The sequence below is a fragment of the Platalea leucorodia genome (genome assembly GCF_965183815.1).
Source record: "Platalea leucorodia genome assembly, chromosome: 2".
Taxonomy (NCBI): Eukaryota; Metazoa; Chordata; class Aves; order Pelecaniformes; family Threskiornithidae; genus Platalea; species Platalea leucorodia.
The window spans coordinates 106,023,612-106,044,884 of record NC_138824.1 but is presented as its reverse complement, the minus strand read 5'-3'; the positions used below and the strand labels follow the sequence as shown (position 1 = coordinate 106,044,884).

At 37.1% G+C, this 21,273-nt stretch overlaps 1 protein-coding gene across 2 annotated transcripts in view; it reads left to right on the top strand.

Annotated features, from left to right (window-relative positions):
• The window catches only part of NCAM2 (neural cell adhesion molecule 2), a gene marked incomplete at both ends in the record, with an annotated part of 315,199 nt that extends 294,232 nt beyond the window's left edge, over positions 1-20,967 (top strand). For both annotated transcript variants that reach the window (XM_082333672.1, XM_082333671.1), the window contains 3 exons: positions 10,252-10,456; positions 14,863-14,982; positions 20,856-20,967. In XM_082333672.1, coding sequence (XP_082189798.1) covers positions 10,252-10,456; positions 14,863-14,982; positions 20,856-20,967 — 437 coding nt within the window. The remainder of the gene's footprint in view (positions 1-10,251; positions 10,457-14,862; positions 14,983-20,855) is intronic.
• Positions 20,968-21,273: the final 306 nt, after the last annotated feature.

The window sequence follows — 21,273 nt, the reverse complement described above, 5'->3', positions numbered from 1 at the left end:
AATGTGATCCTTCATATATTACAGTAGACTTATTAGAATATAAATTGCTGTCTATCTAAATAGGAAAAACATTGCCCAGAAAAAGACACATACTGCATACGCTGGAAATAAAATGTATCGGTCTGTGTGGTTTTACGAGGTGTACAAAACATACTATTACCAAGCAACAAAATAACATTCCATTTAATGTTGTGATGGAAGTATAAGGCCAAGCACTGATGTAAAAAATATATGATGTACATATGAAAAATAGATATTTAAAAGATAAACAGATATAGTGGTTTAATTAAAGAAGTAACCGTATGACCAATACTCAGTTAGATTCCTGGTCCTTACCACGTATTATCTTTCCAGCATGCAAACCTCATTCACTAAATTTAATAGCTCCACTCACATGTGTATGCAAATGTAAAGTTAGCTAATTAAGCCTAACAAAAGAACTTTATTTTTTTAAAAGAGGTAATGGAGACTTGTTTACAATTTGTGATTGTGCTAATAGTCTCCAATCTTCTACCCATTGTCCAGTATGTTGATGATTTCTAATTGCTCATTTTTTCAGGATTTTTAGGAGAAAAGGAAAAAAACTCTTACTTTTGGAAAGTAGTTTGAACAATATCAAGACAAATGTAGCTTCTGATGTCTGTAATGGCATCACTGAAATCTTTGCTACATCTAGAGCTCATCTGAGCTTATCACATTGTATTTCATCCATCCAATTTCTCCAGGCATATAAGGAATCTTCAGTTTTCCTTTGGTACACATTTATCAGGCTTAATGTATAAGTGATGGAAACTCACAGGGAAAATCCTATTCCTTGTAATGCCAATGACAACCTCCTAATAAAGCCAATGGTGTCAAATATCAAGTGTAGAGAATCCACCAACTTTGCCTGTTTAGAAACAAACAGTAGCTGTATGGAAGCTGTATGCTTGAGAGCTATGTTAAGTTTAGATCAAGCAACTGTGGTAGGAATATCCTTTTTTGTTCATTTTTATATGGTCTAAAGTCCTAAGAAACTGTAGTAGTAATTCTTGCCACCATAGTCCCATTACATTGTATAATATTCTTATTAATAGTTCTGAATATTTATTTGACATGTTTAACATTTTTTGTAGAGGCAATTTTTAGTGAATATGTTATTTTCATATCATTTTAATTATAATACATGTTAAGTGAGGTGTAATACAGGCAAAATAAATCTTACTGAGTGTATATTTCCAACAGAATTACCGATGAAAATATATACAATGTACTAAAAACTACTTCCATGAAAAATATTGCAAGCACTGCAGTTTCTGTAAGTTTCTGTTTTCAAAAACAGTATGAAAGGCAAGAAAAAAATCTGGGTTTAAAGTAGTTTGTTTTAATTTGTGAAACATTGGCATTTTTTTTTTTTCATCTCGCTCATGTTTTGCTACCATTTTGCTCCACTGATTTCCTTCATGCATGCAGTACTTGCTGTCATCTCTCTGCTTTCTCCCTGAAGAATGTGTGCATAGTGTAAATGTAATGTCCCTCAGCATCTTTCCAAACCACGGTATCAAGAAATGTCTGTAACTTTGTGGGTCTTTCATCTGTTGTTCAAAGTTCATTTTAGTTTATGCAACTTCTGTCTTCATTTTTGTAATAAAGAAAACTGACTTAAAGCATTTCTACCTGTATTTTCTTTGTTACTGATAAACACTGTTTTTCTGGCATTATCTACATTGTGTATTTTGTAACTGAAGAGATTTTTTAACGCTGTATAAATATTTTTGTTTCAACTGTAAACCTCAGTGTTTTATCCAATAGTGAATATAAAAACAAACAAACAAAAACCCAAATGAAACAAAAAATGAGAATTCCCCAGTTTTTAGTTTAGTTCATATTAGGTGGCTGCCATGCTACTCCGCTAATTCAGCAAGTATGTGAAATGTCTGTATAAATACACAGCATGAGCACCTGATCCATACTGATTTAATCTGCCTGCTTGAAACAGTTGTATCCCAAAAGGCAGGTGTGTTATACTGGGAGAAACTGTATTGGTACACAACGCTTTCACACCAAGTACAACTCTGCTGACACTTGGTGTTGTACCAGTGTAACTATTTCAAGTGAAAACATGCACCATATACGGGCAGCACTCATAATATTAAACTTCTCTTTTTGTAGCTAATGCTGTAAAACAATTATACATTTAAAACATTATTCCAAGTAATACTTCTCAAAATAGTTGTGTGTGCATTTATGGATGTCTTAAAGAGCTAAAAGAAAGTGCTGTCAAACCTGAAATATTTTATCAATTCAAATGCAATCCCAACATAGTTGGACTTTTTTTCAGGTCTCCTGACTACAGTACTATGGTTACAGCTGTCATCCAGTATAAAGATGCCAAAATCTCTCAGGTCTCTGTGGTACGTGCACAGTGTGATTTTGAATTCTCCCAAATAATGCAATTAAAATAATTTAACCTTTTATGTAATAGCAGTACTGAAACCACACATAAGTGTATGTTTTCAATACCCATGTCAATCTTAATTAATCTGCACAGGTTCTTAGAAATTCCTCCGAGAGACATGTTCAGTAAATCTGCTGTCAGTTTGAATGGAGGAGCCTGGGACACAGAAACTTAATCATTTCCTCAAGGCTTTCTAAAACCTGGGCACAGAGCTGATGCCACAAACTGGCCTCTCTTTGCCCTCCCTGTTCCGTGTTGAAAGCAAAAAGCTTTGCTTTCCAGTGCGTGTGAAGTGTTGGGGGTTTTCCCCCACTTTCTGCCTCGAAAATACCAGGAAACGTGTATTGATCAGCTGGCTGAAGCGTGAAGCAGCTTGTCCTGGAAGTGTATTTCCTCTCTTGGCCTGGCATGGCACTGCTCCCACAGAAAGAAAGGACTTCTGCCCATTTTTCTCTGGGGCTTCCCTTAGAAGTAGGCAATGTAAAAAAAAAATACTTTTTACTAGGGTGACTGAGTAAATACGTGAAAGAAGAGACTGTAGCTACCTGATAACTCTTTAAGCACATTAGATATGCTTCTGAGGCTGCTTGGAGATAGTTTGATGATGCCAGGAATAATTTTTTAAAATTTTGCTTAAAAAATAATAAGCCACAACTCCAAAGAATATTTTCACAACCCAGGACACTTTTCTAGTTAACACGGCCTTCTTTCCTTTCCCTTCTTATCCCTCAGCAGACATAGACAAGACATCGTTGACACTGGAGTTGCTATTTACATTACCACATTTGTTTTATTTGGCTATTTTATTTACATCTTGTTTAAGACACCTCCATATGAAAAATGGTGTAAAAGGCCATTAAAGTAAATGAGAACTCCAGTCCTACTTACTCAGTATCCAGAAAGAGTCATAATAAAAGAAATTTTCCCGTAAAATTTAGAGGAGAAAAGTAATTTCAGAAAACTTGTTGGCAAGAAGATCTCTGCTATAATCAAGAAAAACTCCCTCACTCGGATAAGTATCAGAAAACATAACATTTCTGATAGATACCATTTTAGACATGCTCATTTCAGTATCTCGCAGCTCTTAAAATTGATAATTCTGGTGGCACCACAGGCTTCCTTGACTGTGAATGCCCATCCCTCCTGTGACATTTTTGGGTATGGTGTACAACCTCTTTATAGCTCCTCTTGCTCCAAGGGAAACCATTGAAACTCCACTGTAATCGGGCTCAGATTTCATTAGCGATGGTAGACAATGAAGATATGTCATTTATGGGCAGAAGAAAGTTAGAGGTAGCCTTCTTTTTAGTTAGTTACATGAGGATCAATAATACTGTCCCCTTATTTTTCAAAGCTGTGTGTCAAGCGTATCTGTCAGAACACATTACTCAGTCATGCAGTACAGAGCATATCCTCATGTGCTTGTACACTGCCCTTCAGCAGTATCTGTCCTGGCAGAAAGTTATAGGAAAAATCACTGAGGAAGAAAAAGCATTAAAATTAATGTCGATTATAGCCTTGTTAGCATCTTTTTGTATTAAGGAACAGGATAGAAAAGAATATTACTTACTGTCATGGTGTCTTTTGCATCATACATTTCCCCAGTAAATGTTTGCACAGAATCATAATATTTTTTTAGAAGTTGATGGTTGATGCTGCAACTGTATTGATGTTTTTATTTCATTTGAAGGTAGACATGTAGCTGCTGGGCACTTACCTGACTCAAAAGCCAAGTTTTATTGTTTTAAATTGCTAAAAGCATCTCATGCAGCTCTCACTGTGGCAGTCAAATTATTGGAGCTTGTTTGGGTAGGGGGGCGGGATCATTGGTTGTTTGCTCCTTTTTGCCTCCCATGATTTTTATCATCTCAGTAAGGCACAGGAGTGCGTAGTAATGGGACACTCTTGTACAAAGCTAAGAAATAGTTCCTCTTCTAATCGATATAGTCTTCCAGCATCGTACCATTTGCACTAAAAGAGCTGGGTACATGCTACCTTCACATGCTACCCGAGACAGTTCATTCTGGGTAATTTGTGAGATTTGCTGGGTGCCACACAGTCCTTGCATCCTGGTCACCCACAGCAAAGGAGCTGGAGCACAGAACAGGTCTGCTTAAACCGGTCTTGGACGTTTCCTGTTGGAAAATGAAGGAGGCAGATGTTTTGACAGTCAGCGAGCAAAGTTATGCAAGTCCCACAATTTAGATATGTTCATTTTCAATACAAGAAAATGCAAAGCATTAAAAGACAGTGAAATATAACTATAAGACATAATTATTTTTAAAAGATTAATGACTTTTTTAGCTGCTATCAATTGAGAAATTATTTCCATTTATTGTGTACAAATTTGAATGTGCTTATATCCCCAAAGAGAAAGGAAAAAAAAAAAAAAAAGGAGGCATTTCAAAGCATCTGGAAACAAATAAGTAATTGCAATGATTGAAATGAAGAACTGTCCTTTGAGCATTTGCAATATCCTGCCTCCAGCACACACCTCATAGGATTTGTATACATTTTTATATCTGGAGTGGACCTGTATTATAGATGCATGTTACCTGTCTGGAATTCTATAACATTTCTGGTAAATCCTTTTGTTGTTGCTGTTGTGTTTCTCATTATGTGCTTGTTGTTCGGATACGTATCCTTCTTTTTTTCCCCTCTCTGGATCTTTAGCTTGGCAGTGCTTGTTCTAGCAATGGTCTTGGCCTTCCACCCTTGTAGTATTAACTAGTAGAAAGTCCTTGTACAGCTGTTTAATGTTTTGGTACTACATTATGATTGTTTGGATGCTCATCAATGGATACTAATTTTTAAGATCTATGTTTTCTATCTTTTTAGAGGTTTTGAGTAAGTATATAAATCTTTTAGGCCTTTGATTGTAATAAAAGTTCCAGATCAGATATAAAATCAAAGACAATACTTATAGGCAGTGCAGAAATAACCATCATGGTTGGACTGCCTTTATAAGAGTCAATACAACAGGGCAGTTCAAGATGATGATAAACAAGAACATGCTTTTTTTCTGCCACTACCTAGTGCAGCATTTTCAAATTTGTCCTCTAGCTCATAATTTTCAACTGCTTTAGCTCAACAGCAGTTCCTCCTTTAGCTTCAGACTGACCTGAACAATAAGACAAACTTATGCACTGTATCCCTGCTCACTCATTCGCACCCGTTCAAATCTAGCTGCCAGGTGCTACCTTATGAGCATGGGAAAGTGTTTTATATCATTGCTTTTTTTCCTTTAAATTGTGAATGACTGTAAAAGGTTAAGGGCTATGTAGAGTCATCTATCTTTCATCTTTCCTTTAATGCAATGCCTGCTAAGGAGGAGGGGAAGAAAGGCACAAAAAGGTGCTAACTAGCTTTTTTTTTTCCAACAAAACTTAGAATCACTGAATGGTTGAGGTTGGAAGAGACCTCTGGAGGTCATCTTGTCTAAACTCCCTGCTCAAGCAGAGTACTTATTATAACACTTGCAATTATTATTTTATTGTACCAGCAATTGAATAGGTACAATGTGATTCTGTAAGAGTACAGAGAAATTCTGTCACATTGAAGGACATACTTTCATGTAACATCAATCTGAATGTATTAATGTTGCATATTAAGTTCCTATCTCTTTGTGCAGAAGCAACAGCTTTAGTTTTCCATGTACAAAGTGTACCTGTACACTCTGTGTACATATGTAGATGATGGCTCTCTCTTTAGACCTGCTTCCCTTTAGAGTATCATCTAATATAGACTCATAAAGGAATTCACTGTGAGTTTACATTTGAGGGTCCGGAAAATTTATCTTTCCAGTTAGTTCTATTCACTGGGAAATTCTGTTTTACTTACCAAAGGTCTTCATGGCTCTCTCCCATTCAAATAATGATTTGTGCAAAAATGTTCAATTATTTTATTAGAAGTTAGAAATACAACTTATTGAATGAGCGAGAACTTTAAAATTGCCAATACTTTCCATGACCTTTATAGAAACTTCCTTCAATTCTTTTTTTTATTGCATTTCGGAAAGTTTTGTAATCTTATTTCCATAAGTATTCATTGATAAGCACTTATTTGAAGAAGTGGATGAATGAAGTGACTTTGTTTAAAGTTGGCAGTTTCCTTCATTATCATGGCAAGTTGCATTATATTATTTATGCCATACTCTACATAACAAAAAGCATATTATTTTAAATTTAGCATATTTTTGACAAATGATAATTAAAATCCATTCAGAACTATGGAATGTAGACTTTTTTTTTTTCAAGCAGTGTTTTAAAAGGCTCCACTATGATTAGATTACTAAGTCAGGCATACAATAAACCTTTTCACAACGTTGTTAAGAACTGATTCTCTCACATTAACATTGAATTCTTGTGATTTAAAATAAGTGTTTTCAACTAGAAAAAAAGGTACATAATGTATAAATACTTTATTGTTGTAAAGTACGAAGTGGAACTAGTATTTTGAGTCCATTTGGTACATACTGGAACACTGTAAAAAAGAACACTTGAAATCATTGCTGCTTCTAATGTATTTTTTTGTGTTGTTTAAGAGTTGTCACAGTAAAGTTAATCCCAATTTAATTCAGGGCAAAACTCTTTGATAACAAAGGTGTTTTTCAAAGTTGGTTGAGAAGCTATATGTAGTATGACGTTAAAATTTCATCCAGTCACAGAATTAGTACTTCTGTTGATGTCATAAGATATTAAGGCAAAATTTCACATTGTTTTGATACCATAGATGTATTAGGATATGATTTTTGAAAGCAGTCAGGACAGGCCTAAGTCTGCTTTAATAGTAACTGGCATTAGTTTTACAACTGACTTTTGCAGGAGCAGATAAACCTGTGCGAAGTCCCAGCAGTTTAAGAAAGAACAGAATTAAGCCAAAGATGAACTTTTAAAGAATTAATTTTATATATTTTCATTAATATTAAAAATGAACCATAACACAGATACTTTTAAAACACAAGACAGTCCAATTTCTGCCTGTCTTCAGAAGAAGAAAGTACATAAAGAGCCTAAGACAGGCGAGAAGGCCGATGACAGCCATGCTCCTCGCCTCGCCGCAGGATGTGGCTGCGTTCCTGTCGCTCTCTGTGGTGCGGGAGGTAAAGGAGACAAATGTTGGAAAAGTATTGGCAATCATAAGAAATCAGACTTTCAAATATTGTGAAACAGAAACCTGTATGAACAAATGGGTTGCAAGTAGGAAAAACAGGACTTGGGACAAGTAGGGCAGGAGTAAGGATGGGGAATGCTGAATGAAAAGGAAATTATCAATCATAAAGAGATAGAAAAATACGTAACAGTCAAATACCTAGGTCTCACATGTCTCACCAATACCAAGAAGATGAAAAATGAAAAACAAAGTATTCCCCACAACTATGGCAAATGAATATGAGTATCATTGTGCAAAGGAGCAATATTGTTACTATAAACATTTCCTTCACTTGCCAGTGAAAATAGTGTGTAGGCTTTTCTGTCACTGAATCATTCGGGGTGGGAAGCTTGCCGCATCACAATGTTCCAGTGACACTGGAAATGCTGTTTACATCAGTGAAAAATGTATCTCCCCATGGTAAAGACTTCTTAACACTGCATTAAAAAAAAAAAGAATCCTAAAAATACAACAGCAACAAAACAACCCCCAATCGCTTTAAAAATATAGATTAAGAGACCCTTATTTTTCTCCTCCACATTCTATTTAGTGGTTAAGAAGATATAGAGAGGAAAACTTCACTGTATAAGACCTCTAGAAGTGGACTCTATAGAATTTACTGGTATTATATCTGTTGAAACATATGAGCTTTTCAATAAAGTGGAATTAAATATCTATTTATATCTTCCTGACAATTCAGACTGGTAAAAACAAATGACTGAAGTTTACAAAGGAAGTCATCAAATAGATGAGTGGATGTATGGATAAAGTAAGTTTTGGAAGATGCATCAGAAATTGTACTTATAATGTTTAACTATGAATGTTGATGTTTAAAAAAAAAGAAAGAAAATGAATTCATGTGAAAGGTCAAGTTCCAACATTGCTGATGCGGCAATGCATGAATGATACACCATTTGATTGCTGTGCCATTATTTTTGTTATTTATATAGTGGGTTTTAAGTCTTCCTGAAGAAAGGAAAATAACTTTGAAGTAACATCTGTTTGTTTATCTGCCTATCCATCCATGTAAACATATACATTGAATTCTGGCTTATTGCATAATAACATTCTGAAGAACAGTTCTACAGTAAAACAACCCATACAGTAGACAATGAAATCAATTGCATAAGAAGTAAAATATTCCCCCTTTTGAAAAAGGTCTTTACTTTTCCGTTTGAGTTCTATCACAGACTAGCAAAGCATATATTTCTGTTAGTATGTATTGATTTAGAAGTCCTAAAAAAATAATTTTCAAATTGTATTTGAAAGGGTAAATAGATATTTTCTTAGAAATTAGTTAGCAGAAATATGAAAGCTTAAATTATATTCTTAATCTGAAAATAGTCCACAATGTATCAGGGAGGTGGAAGAGAAAGAAGAGGAAGGTGATAGTAGTAGCCCCATTAAAACACTTCTACTATAATACATTGTAGTAGAAGTTTTGCTGTCTGCTACAACAGTATGCAAGTAATCTCCTGTCAGAAAAATCTTGCTCTTATTTTGGCAACAGGTATAGATACAGCTGCAAATGGAAACGTACCACTGCACCGCTGACTCATGCATCACTCCAAGGCATGGTAACACTTAAGGAAACAATGCTGATGTGCAACACCAACGTGCAAAAAACCCGGTTCCACTCCCCTGTGGAGTTTGCTTAGGACATAGCATCACACAAGGCAATTGTCACTAGCCAATTTCTGAGCTAGACTGACACCTTCTTGAGTTAGCTGGGTGCATGAACTATTACTGAGGTGGCATTTCTTTTTCCCCTAGTTTATTGATCAGATACAAGTCGTCTCCTTTATAAGGGTCATCTGAGTTCACAAACACAATAGTTGTTGTCCTTCCGAGAATCACACTATTCAAAACAATCTGTAGCATTACTGTCTATTATGGAAACGTCAACTGAGTCAAAACATTAAAATATTTTTTATGGGATTTGTAATGAAGTAAAATTAGCTAAGCATCAGCTTTCATAATACAAATACAGAAAGAAAGATCAGGTGTGGAATATGCTTATTTTGAAGTGTATGAATGTATTTTCAAGGTACAAGACTATACAAAGTGAGGTCCTAACCCTATAATCATCTAATAATATGCATAGTTTTCCTCATAATAATTTATTTAAGGCTAAGTGTGTGCACCTGTTTGCAGATTAAAAAGCTTGAATTAACTTCTTTGAAGACTTTTTCATTCTACTTTCATTCAAAAAAATGACCTTTATGAGAATAAATACCATTTTGGCACTCTCTTAAACCTTTCAGTAATTCTGCTTAGCACCACTGCTAATTAATTATATTTGAAATGTGGAAAATGACAGCTTATATCAACTATTATTATGTTGAACATTTAAAATGTTTTTCTTAGGCTGCATACTGATACTCTCAGTCTTGGAATGTTAAGATGTTATTTATTATTAAATATGTCATTTATGCTCTGTGACCATATTGGAATTTTGGCAATGGGAAAATATTATATAGAAAAGATTTTTTTAATCAGGTTGTATACATGCTTAATCTTCAGGACTGTTTATTTCCATTAATTTCTAAGTGGTTCATTTCTAAACATCCTTTAGCTTCATGGCCTATAGCTTAAAAGCTTTAAAAAAATGCCATTATTTGGGATGAATTTTATTAATAGGCTTTAATTTTCTTTCCTTCAAGACACTCTTTTTAATGGTCTTGGACTTGGTGCTGTCATTGGCCTGGGAGTGGCAGCCCTTTTGTTAATCCTGGTTGTGACTGATGTTAGCTGCTTCTTTGTACGACAATGTGGATTGCTAATGTGCATCACCAGGAGGATCTGTGGGAAAAAGAGTGGTTCAAGTGGAAAAAGTAAAGAACTGGAAGAGGGGAAGGCCGCTTACTTGTGAGTATTAATCACATATTTCAGAAACTTCATTAAAAGAAAAAGTTGGCTGTCCAACTTATATTAACTTTATGGCCATTTTGTGGTGTGGCAAAGGGAATTAATAAAACGTTTCTATGACTTGGAAAATGTTCCTCTGAAATGTATAGAATTGTTTGTGGTCAAATGTTGCCTTAAAAGCAAAATGGACACAAAAAAGGCATTTACCATACCTCACTTTAAGATGGCCTCTTTGTGCAGCTTGACACAAAGGAAATCAATCATAATTCAGTAATAGTTATAGGCACATCTTTGATCCCTGAGGAACAGGCAACAGATCATTGTAACTCCATTTCTACAAATCTATCTTTGAGCTGCTGTTACCCAAAAACTCAGCATGTGGTTGTGGCAGTGCTAGTAAATCTGGGAGCGAAGGACATAGTATTATAGAAAATCTGTGACAGAGTTTTTGTTCTCCGATATAGCACTTGATGGAAAATCTTGTTTCTTGCCCATAGACTTTAGGAATAAAAAGTATTGTTGATTTTTAAAAATAGAAGTGCTGAGTTGGATGTGGCTGAAATGCTAGTGAATGTGATTGTGCTTCATAGCAACAGTCAATGATTGCTAAACGTAAGTGGGGAATCAACAATCCTGATTCTCAGAAATACCTTTGTGTAGTGGCTACTTCATCAGACAAATGCGAATGAACTGATCATTTATGTGCAAATATGTTCCCTTAAATGATAAGAGTGGATAGCGAGATCTCTGGCAAAACAGTTCAAGTACTGATTGCATGAAATCAATCAAGTAGTAATTTAAAGACCCAACGTTTAGAGGTTTTTCAAAAGGTAAGCTGGAGAGAGGATCAATTATGGTCCCTCATTTTAGGCAGTTCTATTTTACTAAAAAAATGCTTAATTTCTTCATTATATTCATCTGATGGACTTCTTACGCATACACTGTAATATTTGTGAGAATGCTGTCTTTGTGTGGTTTAAATAACATTTACTGGTCCTATTCCTGTGTGCTGTAGTTCTCCCAGTAGTCAAGCCTGGCAGTTCATTCTCCTGCAGCTTCCCAGATCCCATCCTTCCCCAGATGCATGTAGAGCAGATCAGATTTTGCAGCCCTTATTATTCATAGCTGTATCAGGCTTCTTCATTGTTGGTAGTGGAGGTGTAAGTATCTTTTTTGGTTTTAGTTCTGGCTATTGGGATTCAGAGACTGTGTCTTTCTTAGGTAACTTGATTACATTTCTTGGTTGGGTTCTCAACCCTTTTGGAAACAGCTCCGTAGAACAAAACCAGTCATAAGCAGGCACAGCATATTTACATCAAATAATGCTTCTGAATAGAAGTTATGCCATAAAATAGCTGTTTCCTAATTCTCCACGGGTTACAGTAAGTGAAGGAATAACAGCATTTTTTCTGTTGTGTGAAGCCAGTGTGTCTGGGTCATCAATAGTATCAAGATGTGAAGCTTCTGGCTCTGACTCAGCTGTCCTTTCCTATTGAGCACAGCACTTCAGTTTATGCTTTAATTTTGCATTCAAGAAATGACAAGGTATGAATTCGTGTACAGACCCTCTTGAGTGGGAAGACCTTAGGGACCTAAAGTTCCAAATGTCACTTGACAGCAGTTTATACCTTGCTATCAACATCTCATACCCAAATGACATTCCATGCTGTCCCAGAAAAGCATAAAGCTGGTCACTTAATATTAATTCCTCCGTGCCACTTCTTTTACAAGAACAACTATCTCATTTAACTATATTTCTTTCCTTCTTGAGGTGATCTTCAGTCAGTCAGATCTTAAAATATTTGGGACTGTTCTTATTTTAGCCTGTTCCCTGCATAAATAGACTGTCAGGCTAAAATTTCAAGACAGGCTTGAAGAGTGAAAATGTGAAGTTATTTCATGCCAACCGCCATTCCCTAAAAGATGCTGACATTTCCCTGTTTTAAATATGTCAGCTCACATTCTGGATTTTTGAGTGGGTTTATGGTATGGTTCTTTGTTACATTTTGATTGTAGGATACATATAGTCATTAATTTTGTTGCATATGTAATGAATGTGGATGGTACAATGCATGTAACGTACACACAGCCACCTGGAACAGAAATGACATAAATGTGTTTCCTACAAATCACTTTCCCTTCTGTGGAATTTGTAATTGTTACGCAGTTCGTACTTTCTGTACAGATCAATTCCTCAATCCTATGCGAATGCTGTTTGTGAATAACGTCTTTTTTAGGTTTTTGGTCATGCAATAATGTGTGTTTGGCCATAAGACTGTAGATGTACAGACAAACCAAGTAGAATTTACCATTCCCTCTACCAGTCCTACTACAATCCATAATCTTTTCACAGATATGAGGTAACCATGACAGTTATGTGCATCATCTACAGAAATGAGCATCGTATCCATTTATGTATCTCGAAGTAGAATTTCACTTGCAGAGGTGAATAAACACGTGCATTTTTTTTTTTAAATAACCAGAATCTTTTAGACTTATACCCATTAATTCCTAGTCAACTTCTTGGCTACAAATTTATCCATGCTACACTACAAAGATTTTCCTTGAGGATAACTACCAGAGGATGGTAGAGTTTTCCAGGTACTTCCTGAATAGATGGATTATTGTAGTTGTAACAGCCTGTTTAACGGTTATCTTCTCCGGAACAATATGAAAATGTGAGATATGAATTAGACAAGGGTTTAACTAGGTCTTTGCTATGGCACATGGCAGTCTGACTGCTCTCTAGAACATCACAGGTCCAGAAAAGAGTCTGTTAAATACAGAAGTGATTGTTCATCTGTAACTCAGTTAGTTAGCCTGTGTTTTCAGAGTGCAGCTGATGAAGTTCCAGGATACAATTCCTGATCTGATTACAGGAATAGGGATGAAATATTTACATGGAAAGAGGTTTTATTTTGGAAATATCAAATATATCTTGGGTATCCTTTGATCTGCTTTTTGAAAGTAAAATTATATGCAAGTTAATTAGTACTAATATTGTTAATACTTCTGTAGCAGTAAGCAGCTATTTCCATGTCACGGCCATATTATTGAGAGCAGTCATGTGGAGAAGGACTTGGGGGTACTGGTGGGTGAAAAGCTGGACATGAGCTGGCAATGTATGCTCGCAGCCCAGAAGGCCAACTGTACCTTGGGCTGCATCAAAAGAAATGTGGCCGGTCGAGGGAGGTGATTCTGCCCCTCTGCTCCACACTGGTGAGATCCCACCTGGAGCACTGCCTTCAGCTCTGGTGTCGTCAGCACAGGAAAGACATGGGCCTGTTGGAGGGGGTCCAGAGGAGGGCCATGAAGATGATCAGAGGGATGGAACACCTCTCCTATGAAGAAAGGCTGAGAGTTGGGGTTGTTCAGCCTGGAGAAGAGAAGACTCCGGGAAGACCTTATTGTGACCTTTCAATACTTAAAGGGGCCTTATATGAAAGATAGGGATAGACTTTTTAGTAGGGCCTGTAGCAATAGGACAAGGGATAATGGTTTTAAACTGAAAGAAGGTAGATTTAGATTGGACATGAGGAAGAAATTCTTTACGATGAGAGTGGTGAAACACTGGAAGAGGTTGCCCAGAGAGGTGGTAGATGCCCCATCCCTGGAAACATTCAGTATCAAGTTGGACGAGGCTCTGAGCAATCTGATCTAGTTGAAGATGTCCCTGCTCATTGCAGGGGGGTTGAACGAGATGATCTTTAAAGGTCCCTTCCAACCCAAACCATTCTATGATTCTATGATTATCAACAAAAGCATAATAAGAATACTCACTGCTCCATCTTCCTTACAATTCATTGTCCAATTAGCACAAAGTTTATTCATCTACTTATATGTGAGAGACTAGCATTTGTTCCTAAAATGGGGGAAATATGACATAGAAACAAAGAGTTTCTTCTACCAGTGAGAGCAGAAGGGGCTAGATTATTTTCACAAAAGGGCTCTTTGCCCCATTCTGGCAGCTGGGATTGTGACAATCTCAGGAGATTAAAGTACACTTCTGCAGCGTGTATACTAACATAAAGGCTCTTTGCACTGCCAGAAAAGTTCAAGCATAACTAAGCATCAAGTCCTATATTTATTACACTAGGTTAGGAAAGTTTTCATCTATTCCCATGAAGTGGCCATTGTCTTATTATTTAGTCATAAACAAAATGCTCTTTTGAGATGCTAATCCGTGATGTTCGTGGAGTTAGGTAAGTAACCATGGATACAGGATGCTTTGAAGACTTCAAGGAATGAGGAACACGCTTGAAATATGTCTCAGTGGTGTTAGTCACTGATAATTAGTTCTGCCTTTTCTTTGCCGACTTTTGAGAGAAGGGATACTGGTATTTAGTTATGTGCAATGTATGTTGTTAATATGATGATATGAGACTAAGACTTTTAATAATTTTTAGGAAAGATGGATCAAAAGAGCCAATAGTGGAAATGAGAACAGAGGATGAAAGAATTACCAATCACGAAGACGGGAGTCCAGTAAATGAGCCAAATGAGACAACTCCCCTCACGGAACCAGAGTAAGTGGCCTGACATTCCCTGGAGTTTCACACAAGCTCTTCCTGGCTGCGAGGACAGACTGGGCTTCCCGGGCTCTGGGGGGGAGATACAGAGCATCACCAGAATGGTGTGCTGCGGCAGTGCAGTGTATGAATGTGATTTTTTGGTTTTGTTTTTTTTTTTTTTACAGTAATCGATCTAAATCATGGTACCCCACAAACAACAGCTGAGGTTATCACTAGACATTTTTCTCTTCTTTCTGTGACCCAGCGTATGACCACATCTGGGCATTATCCAGCCCTTGGATGGCAACACTGCATTAGCAGCAATCCTGCAGTGTATCTTTACACCACGACCTGTTTGGAGTTTAGCGAGTATCCAGGGAAATTTTCTGGCCCTCCCTGCTGCTCTGACTCCTGAGGAGCTCCTCCTGTGCTCTTGGTGAAAACAGACCTCATGGCAGGGCAGGGGGGTGCAGGCAGCCCTGCCCTGCCTCCCCAGCCCACTGGTCCCCCTGCCCAGGGACCGGGAGCCCCACATCAGTTCCAGCCTTGTCAGCAGCCCATGCCCAGCCCTGGCCCTGGTGGGACATCAGCCCACACCCTGCTGCTGCCCCCAGCTCTGCCTGCTTCATTCAGTGCTGGTGGGTGAGGACAAGGCTCTGCATGCACTCTCTGGCTCTCAGGCTGCACTAGACCTTGCCCCTGATGCTCCCCTGCCACTCCTGGCTAACCTCCAAACCCCGTAGAGAACCATGGCCAGCAGAGGCAGGTCACAGCCCTGCCGCCTTCTCTCTCAGCCCTGGCACCCACAGTCACCTCACCCCCACCAGCCCTCCTGACCCTGCAGCGATGGCTGAGCAGGAGTACGAGGATTTTTTTAGTCAGATGCAGCTGATCTTTACCACCTACCCAGCAGTTATTAACCACGCTGCAGCAATAATCTCCTGACTCTCAGGAATGGCCTTACATTGAGTCACACACAGTTCCCCGCACACACTCTGTATGTAGGGCACAAGCATCCCATGCTCCAGAAACCCAGCTCCTCATGGGGTGGTCCCCTCCTACTTTCATTCACGTAACTGAGAGCTTATTTAAGTCCACATGGTGTAATTGGATTAATAGCACTGAAAGGCAGCCACTTTGCTTGGTTCCCTCATGCCCCCTTCCCGTCTCTGCAAGATGCTCTCAGCACAGAAACTGCAGGGGTTCTCGCCTGGGCTTGCAGGCTCCGGCTGCCTCCTGAGTCACGGGGACCGGCCTTGAGCTTGGGGATCCTGGGGGTTGGCGGTCAGGTCCTCTCCTCCATTTTGCTGCTGCAGCCCCTGGAACAGATTAAACTGGGTAGAGTGGCTGGTGTTTGTACCTGAATAGCACTTTTCAAAACCTGTGGGGAGGATAAAGTAACATTTGTGGTAGGGCACAAGCAAGCTGGTATTTTTCTAAGCTTACTATTACAATGAGGCCTTCTGATATGCCTTCTTTTTTTTTTTTTTTTTTCCTGAAAATTTAGTTTGAAGAGAAACTAGTATTTCAGCAAAGGTGATGACAATACAATTCCTTGTATTGAGAACCCACCTAGTGGTGTTAAAAGGACATGAACTGATTGCTCAAAAGTTTCATTTCTGAGCCTCAAAAGTTGATTGATTTGAAATTATTAAAGAAAGCTCCAAGTTCCTTTGGTTTGAGCCCAAAGCTTTTCATGTGTTGTGAAAATCTCATGCCTCATGAAATCTTAAAGCTGTCAGGGCTGCAAAGACACTTCTGTGATAAATATAGAAACTTACCTGTTAATTATTTGACGGAATCACAGTTGTTTTTTAAAAGGAGAGGATGTTCTTATAAAACAGTCTTTTTCTCTTTCTGAAAATACAGCAAAATTGCCTTCCTTGCCATTATGTAGAACTGCAAAAGCCAGAACCTTTAATAAGAAAAAAGCCTGTGTTATTGGGCTGTCGTTGGCATTTGTAGTAAATGGGGGAGTGTGTTAAGTGACTGCACGTTAAGCTATATACTGCTTTAAAGAACCTGTACCTGAAGACTTCAAACTTGTGTTAATTAAATAATTATGGAATTTGTTGAATGACTAGTGATATGTTTGCTCTTCATATTAGAATTTATAATGAGGAGCACTGTAAAGAACCCACAGTTATCTAAGGAGTCAGGAGAATGTAGTTGTAAATATTGTACAAGTCCAGAGGGCCTTGGAAATGTTAGTGGGTAAGGCACCAGGGCCACATTTTTTCATGCTTCAAGACTATTTGTAGCACTAGAAATGTGCAAATACAAATGAGATGCATCTAGCAAGGGACATGATACCAGAAAAGATTACGTTCAGTTCTTCCTGCTTGTCCCAGTCAGTAGAACAGCTGACAGGAGTGAAATATGATAAAGTTAAAATCAAAAATGTTTTTTTATCTTATGGGAGGGGGAAAGAATCAGTCACTGGTGGCACGAAAAAATAACTAAATCATAGGAACAACTGATAAGGAGTTTGATGGGTATTATGTCCTTGGGAGAACAGGACTGTTAAGAGATATTAATAATGATGACAGTTTCCTTCTTGGTAATTTCTTCTCCCACAACCAATGGCAAAAGGCAGTGGTCCAAGGTACAGCTGGACAGAGGTCAGCTAAAGATTTGGGACATTGTCACTTAGGAAACCAAGGATGAATGAAGCATCATGCAATCAGGACTTCTGAAGGGACACTGGTACTAGGGGTACATGGGGAGACCTTCTGCTCAGACACAGGTCATAACTGATGAAAGACAGAAGCAACATAAAGTACAGGTGAGATGCCACTAAAGGACAGGAGGATGCAATAGGGTAGAAGTAAGTGTCTCAGCAGGAATAACACAAAACCACATTGTCAACAACAGGTGCTATCAGCCAGAAAGGCACACGCTGGGCAGGGCGCGGATGACCAGCAGGGATCTTGGAGGGAAGAGCTTCGCTTGCAGGCAGGAAAAGTTTCAAGGACATTCTAGGCAGGCAATGTTCATACAAGGTGGGATTCATTCTGACTAATTATGGCTGTCTTAAAGGTATACAAGATAAGCCTTCAGTTTAAATTAGATGAAATATTTTGAACTATTAGTTGAATTATTTTGAATAATACCAAATTGTACTCAAAACTTTAAATTCAATTTAAGCATTTGTGGGAAATAATTAATAAAGAGATGACTTCCTCTTAAAATAATAGAGTATTTTCATTATATGGCTCAACATATTATTCGGCAATCTACATTTTACCTTAACTCAGATGATTCTTGTCAAAGCCAGGTTTGGGATCCATGTGTGACAGATGAGCACAAAGCACTTTTACCTGCAAGTCAACAAGTTTTAATAATGCTGGCAGGAAATCAATTTAAGCTGTGCATTTCATATTACATTTCTGTAATGTGATTAAAATACTACATGCAATGTGGTACTATAATTACATTCCTAGTCTGACTTTATTGTGTTTCTAGTATTGGTTGAGTTTTTCTTAGTATTAATGAAGCTGGGTGAATTCTAGTATCAAAATGGCTAGGAGCCATTTTCCTATAAAATAGGAAAGTAAATATTCTAGTTAAAGTTTTGTATGGGTAATAGCAGCAGACCATTGCAGTTAGGCCACATGCAGTGCTAAAGGAAGTCAATATTATTAATGATTTATAACAGCCAGCATCTGATTAAAGCAAAAGAACCTTTTAAAGTTCTCTAGTCTTTTTTTTTTTTCCAAAAAAGTTTTTATTATAAAATGCTTTAAGATTTGAAAGGATTAGTCTGCCCAGCTGAAAAATATAAAAGTATTTAAAATAGATGTAGCTAAATAAAAATGAGGAGTAGGAAAATTGGTGTAATTAGAACATTTAAACTTGATTTAGTTAATTAAAAGAGGAAAATGATTGAATCTGTTAATAGGGATCAAATATGAATTAATATTTGAAACAAATGGAGAGGAAAATTCCAAAATAACAAAAATTTTGTCATAGTCAAAAAGGATAATGTCTAACAATAACTGAACTGATAACATCACATCATCTCCAAAAAAACTCACAAGTTTTGAAAGACAATAAGGTCAAATAATGGTGGATGGACTTTTTGATGAGGAAAACTTGTAAAACATTTTATTTGTTTGTAGTTCTTTTTTTTTTTTCCTTGCTTGCATTGAAAGCAAGGCTAATTTTATCACACTATTTGCATGAACATGGATTTCAGTAATATCTAGTATCCTTCAACAGGGTTCTAGCAAATCTTCCTGTTTCAAGTAACTTGAAATTATTTGTAACATGCTCTTAATCCACTTCTCCAAAACCAATTTATTTAAATTTCCACACAGTATATTCTGTCAATTGCCCAGTTTTTACTTTGACTAAATATTTCCTCCCTTTCAGCATCACCTTTTGAGAAATTACTCTACCTTTATATAAAACTAGATTAAATTAGGGCTTTTTTTTAGTACTAGTTTAAGTGCTTTGCATTATCAGGCCTTCAATACAGGTGCCTGCTTACCTAAAATGTGTTTCATGAGCCATGCTTCCTCTGCCCCAGTGTTTTATCCTCTTTTAAAAATAGATTTGTGTTGATTCTGCTGTTTCCATTCTTTTGGGGATGGTGGTGTGGGCTGAAATCTGATTCCTTTGGGTGTGCCATGTGAAACAGACAATTACTAGAGGCCTCCCTCCGGGCTCAAAGGCAGACAGCTGGTGTATATCCCACATATCTTACTCTAATAGAACAAGGTAGTCTTCTCTTTGATTTCTCTCAGATATGGGTTGTGCTCGTTGTTTAACCTCTAGATAAACAGTGTCTTTCTTACTTCGTTTCAGACAGCCTAAATTTCATAAGACTGGGAATTCGAGTATTGCTTTGTTTTATTTGTTGTTATTAAACACTGTTATTACAAGACATTCCTAAGGGATTCCTCAGACAGGTTTTGAACAGTATATTGCTCTTTGGGACATCAAAGCAATCACGGTGGAAGTTTACTGAAACATTTAGCAGTTATCATGAATAAAAAAGGTATATGCATGCTATTCCCTAGTTAAAAAACAGAAAGAAAACCCAAACTGGAATCACGATTAACAGCTATTATGCTCAGGAGACATTATTACAGGAACATCTGAGTAAACCATACATATTTTTGACAGCAATATTTTTTGACAACTAACTACTGGCAGTAGGGAATCAATGACTTTCAAGACCTTTTTGAATTAAATCCGTGTTTTGTCTTTCCTGTAAAGTAAGGGTGGGGACTCTTGTGCCATTGGAATTAAGGATTATAAAACTCTTCAGAGTTTTCACTAAGTTAGTCTTAAAAGAGCTAAAAATTATTAACACAGCTAGATTGTGTGATCTAGCAAAAATAAATTGTAGAAGTTTCTAAATAATAAAATAATTTCCATCACCACCTTCTGCTATAAGAAGTTCTTTCCTTTACCTATGGCTTGGCATAACCTCCAATGACAGATGTCTTCTTTCGTATACAATTGAATTTACATTTAGAAACAGACATAAAAAAAGAGTATAATCTAGATTCAGCAAAAGGCTTGACTGTAAGTGTTTCACGGTATCCCTAGGAACACATACCTCTGTACTGTCTTGGGTCAAGTTATTTGGCATTCTATTGTTTCTTTTGTCTTATTGAAGAAACTGCATTTTGGGCAGCAGCAATGTTCTTACCATATGCCATTTAGCTTTTTCTGGCTTTATAGAAATGGAAAGAGTTAATATGAGTTTCTTTAAAAGCAAAGAACCTGAGTGCTCATAATAAAATAATTATACATTATTTTCAACAAATTATGTTTTTAGAAACACTGAACTGTATAAGCAATACATACGTTGTCGGCTTAAATTCCAGATTATGTGTTATTTATGTGCTACCATGATTCCTCTTTTCTTCTGATAGGAAGCTACCACTAAAGGAGGAAAATGGGAAAGAAGCTTTAAATCCAGAAACCATAGAAATCAAAGTTGCTAATGACATCATCCAGTCAAAAGAAGATGATGGCAAAGCATAATAAGATAAACTACAGCTGTCTGGATAATGCATTTGGATTGAAGTAACCCCGTGACCAAAACTTTGCAGCTGACCTTAATTTCTTGGGAAACTTAAGCTTGGAATAGTTAGTACATGTGTACATATGATGAAAGAGTTTATGTCTACAGTTCCTTTCTATTTTCTTGTTAATGGTTTTACTATGTAGTTTTGCTGACACCAAGTCCCATGGTATAAATTTGAAAAATCTGCAGAATAAGAACTGTAATTTATTGTATGACAAAGTATGTCTATTTAGAAGAATACTTTACAAAGCACCCCTAACCAC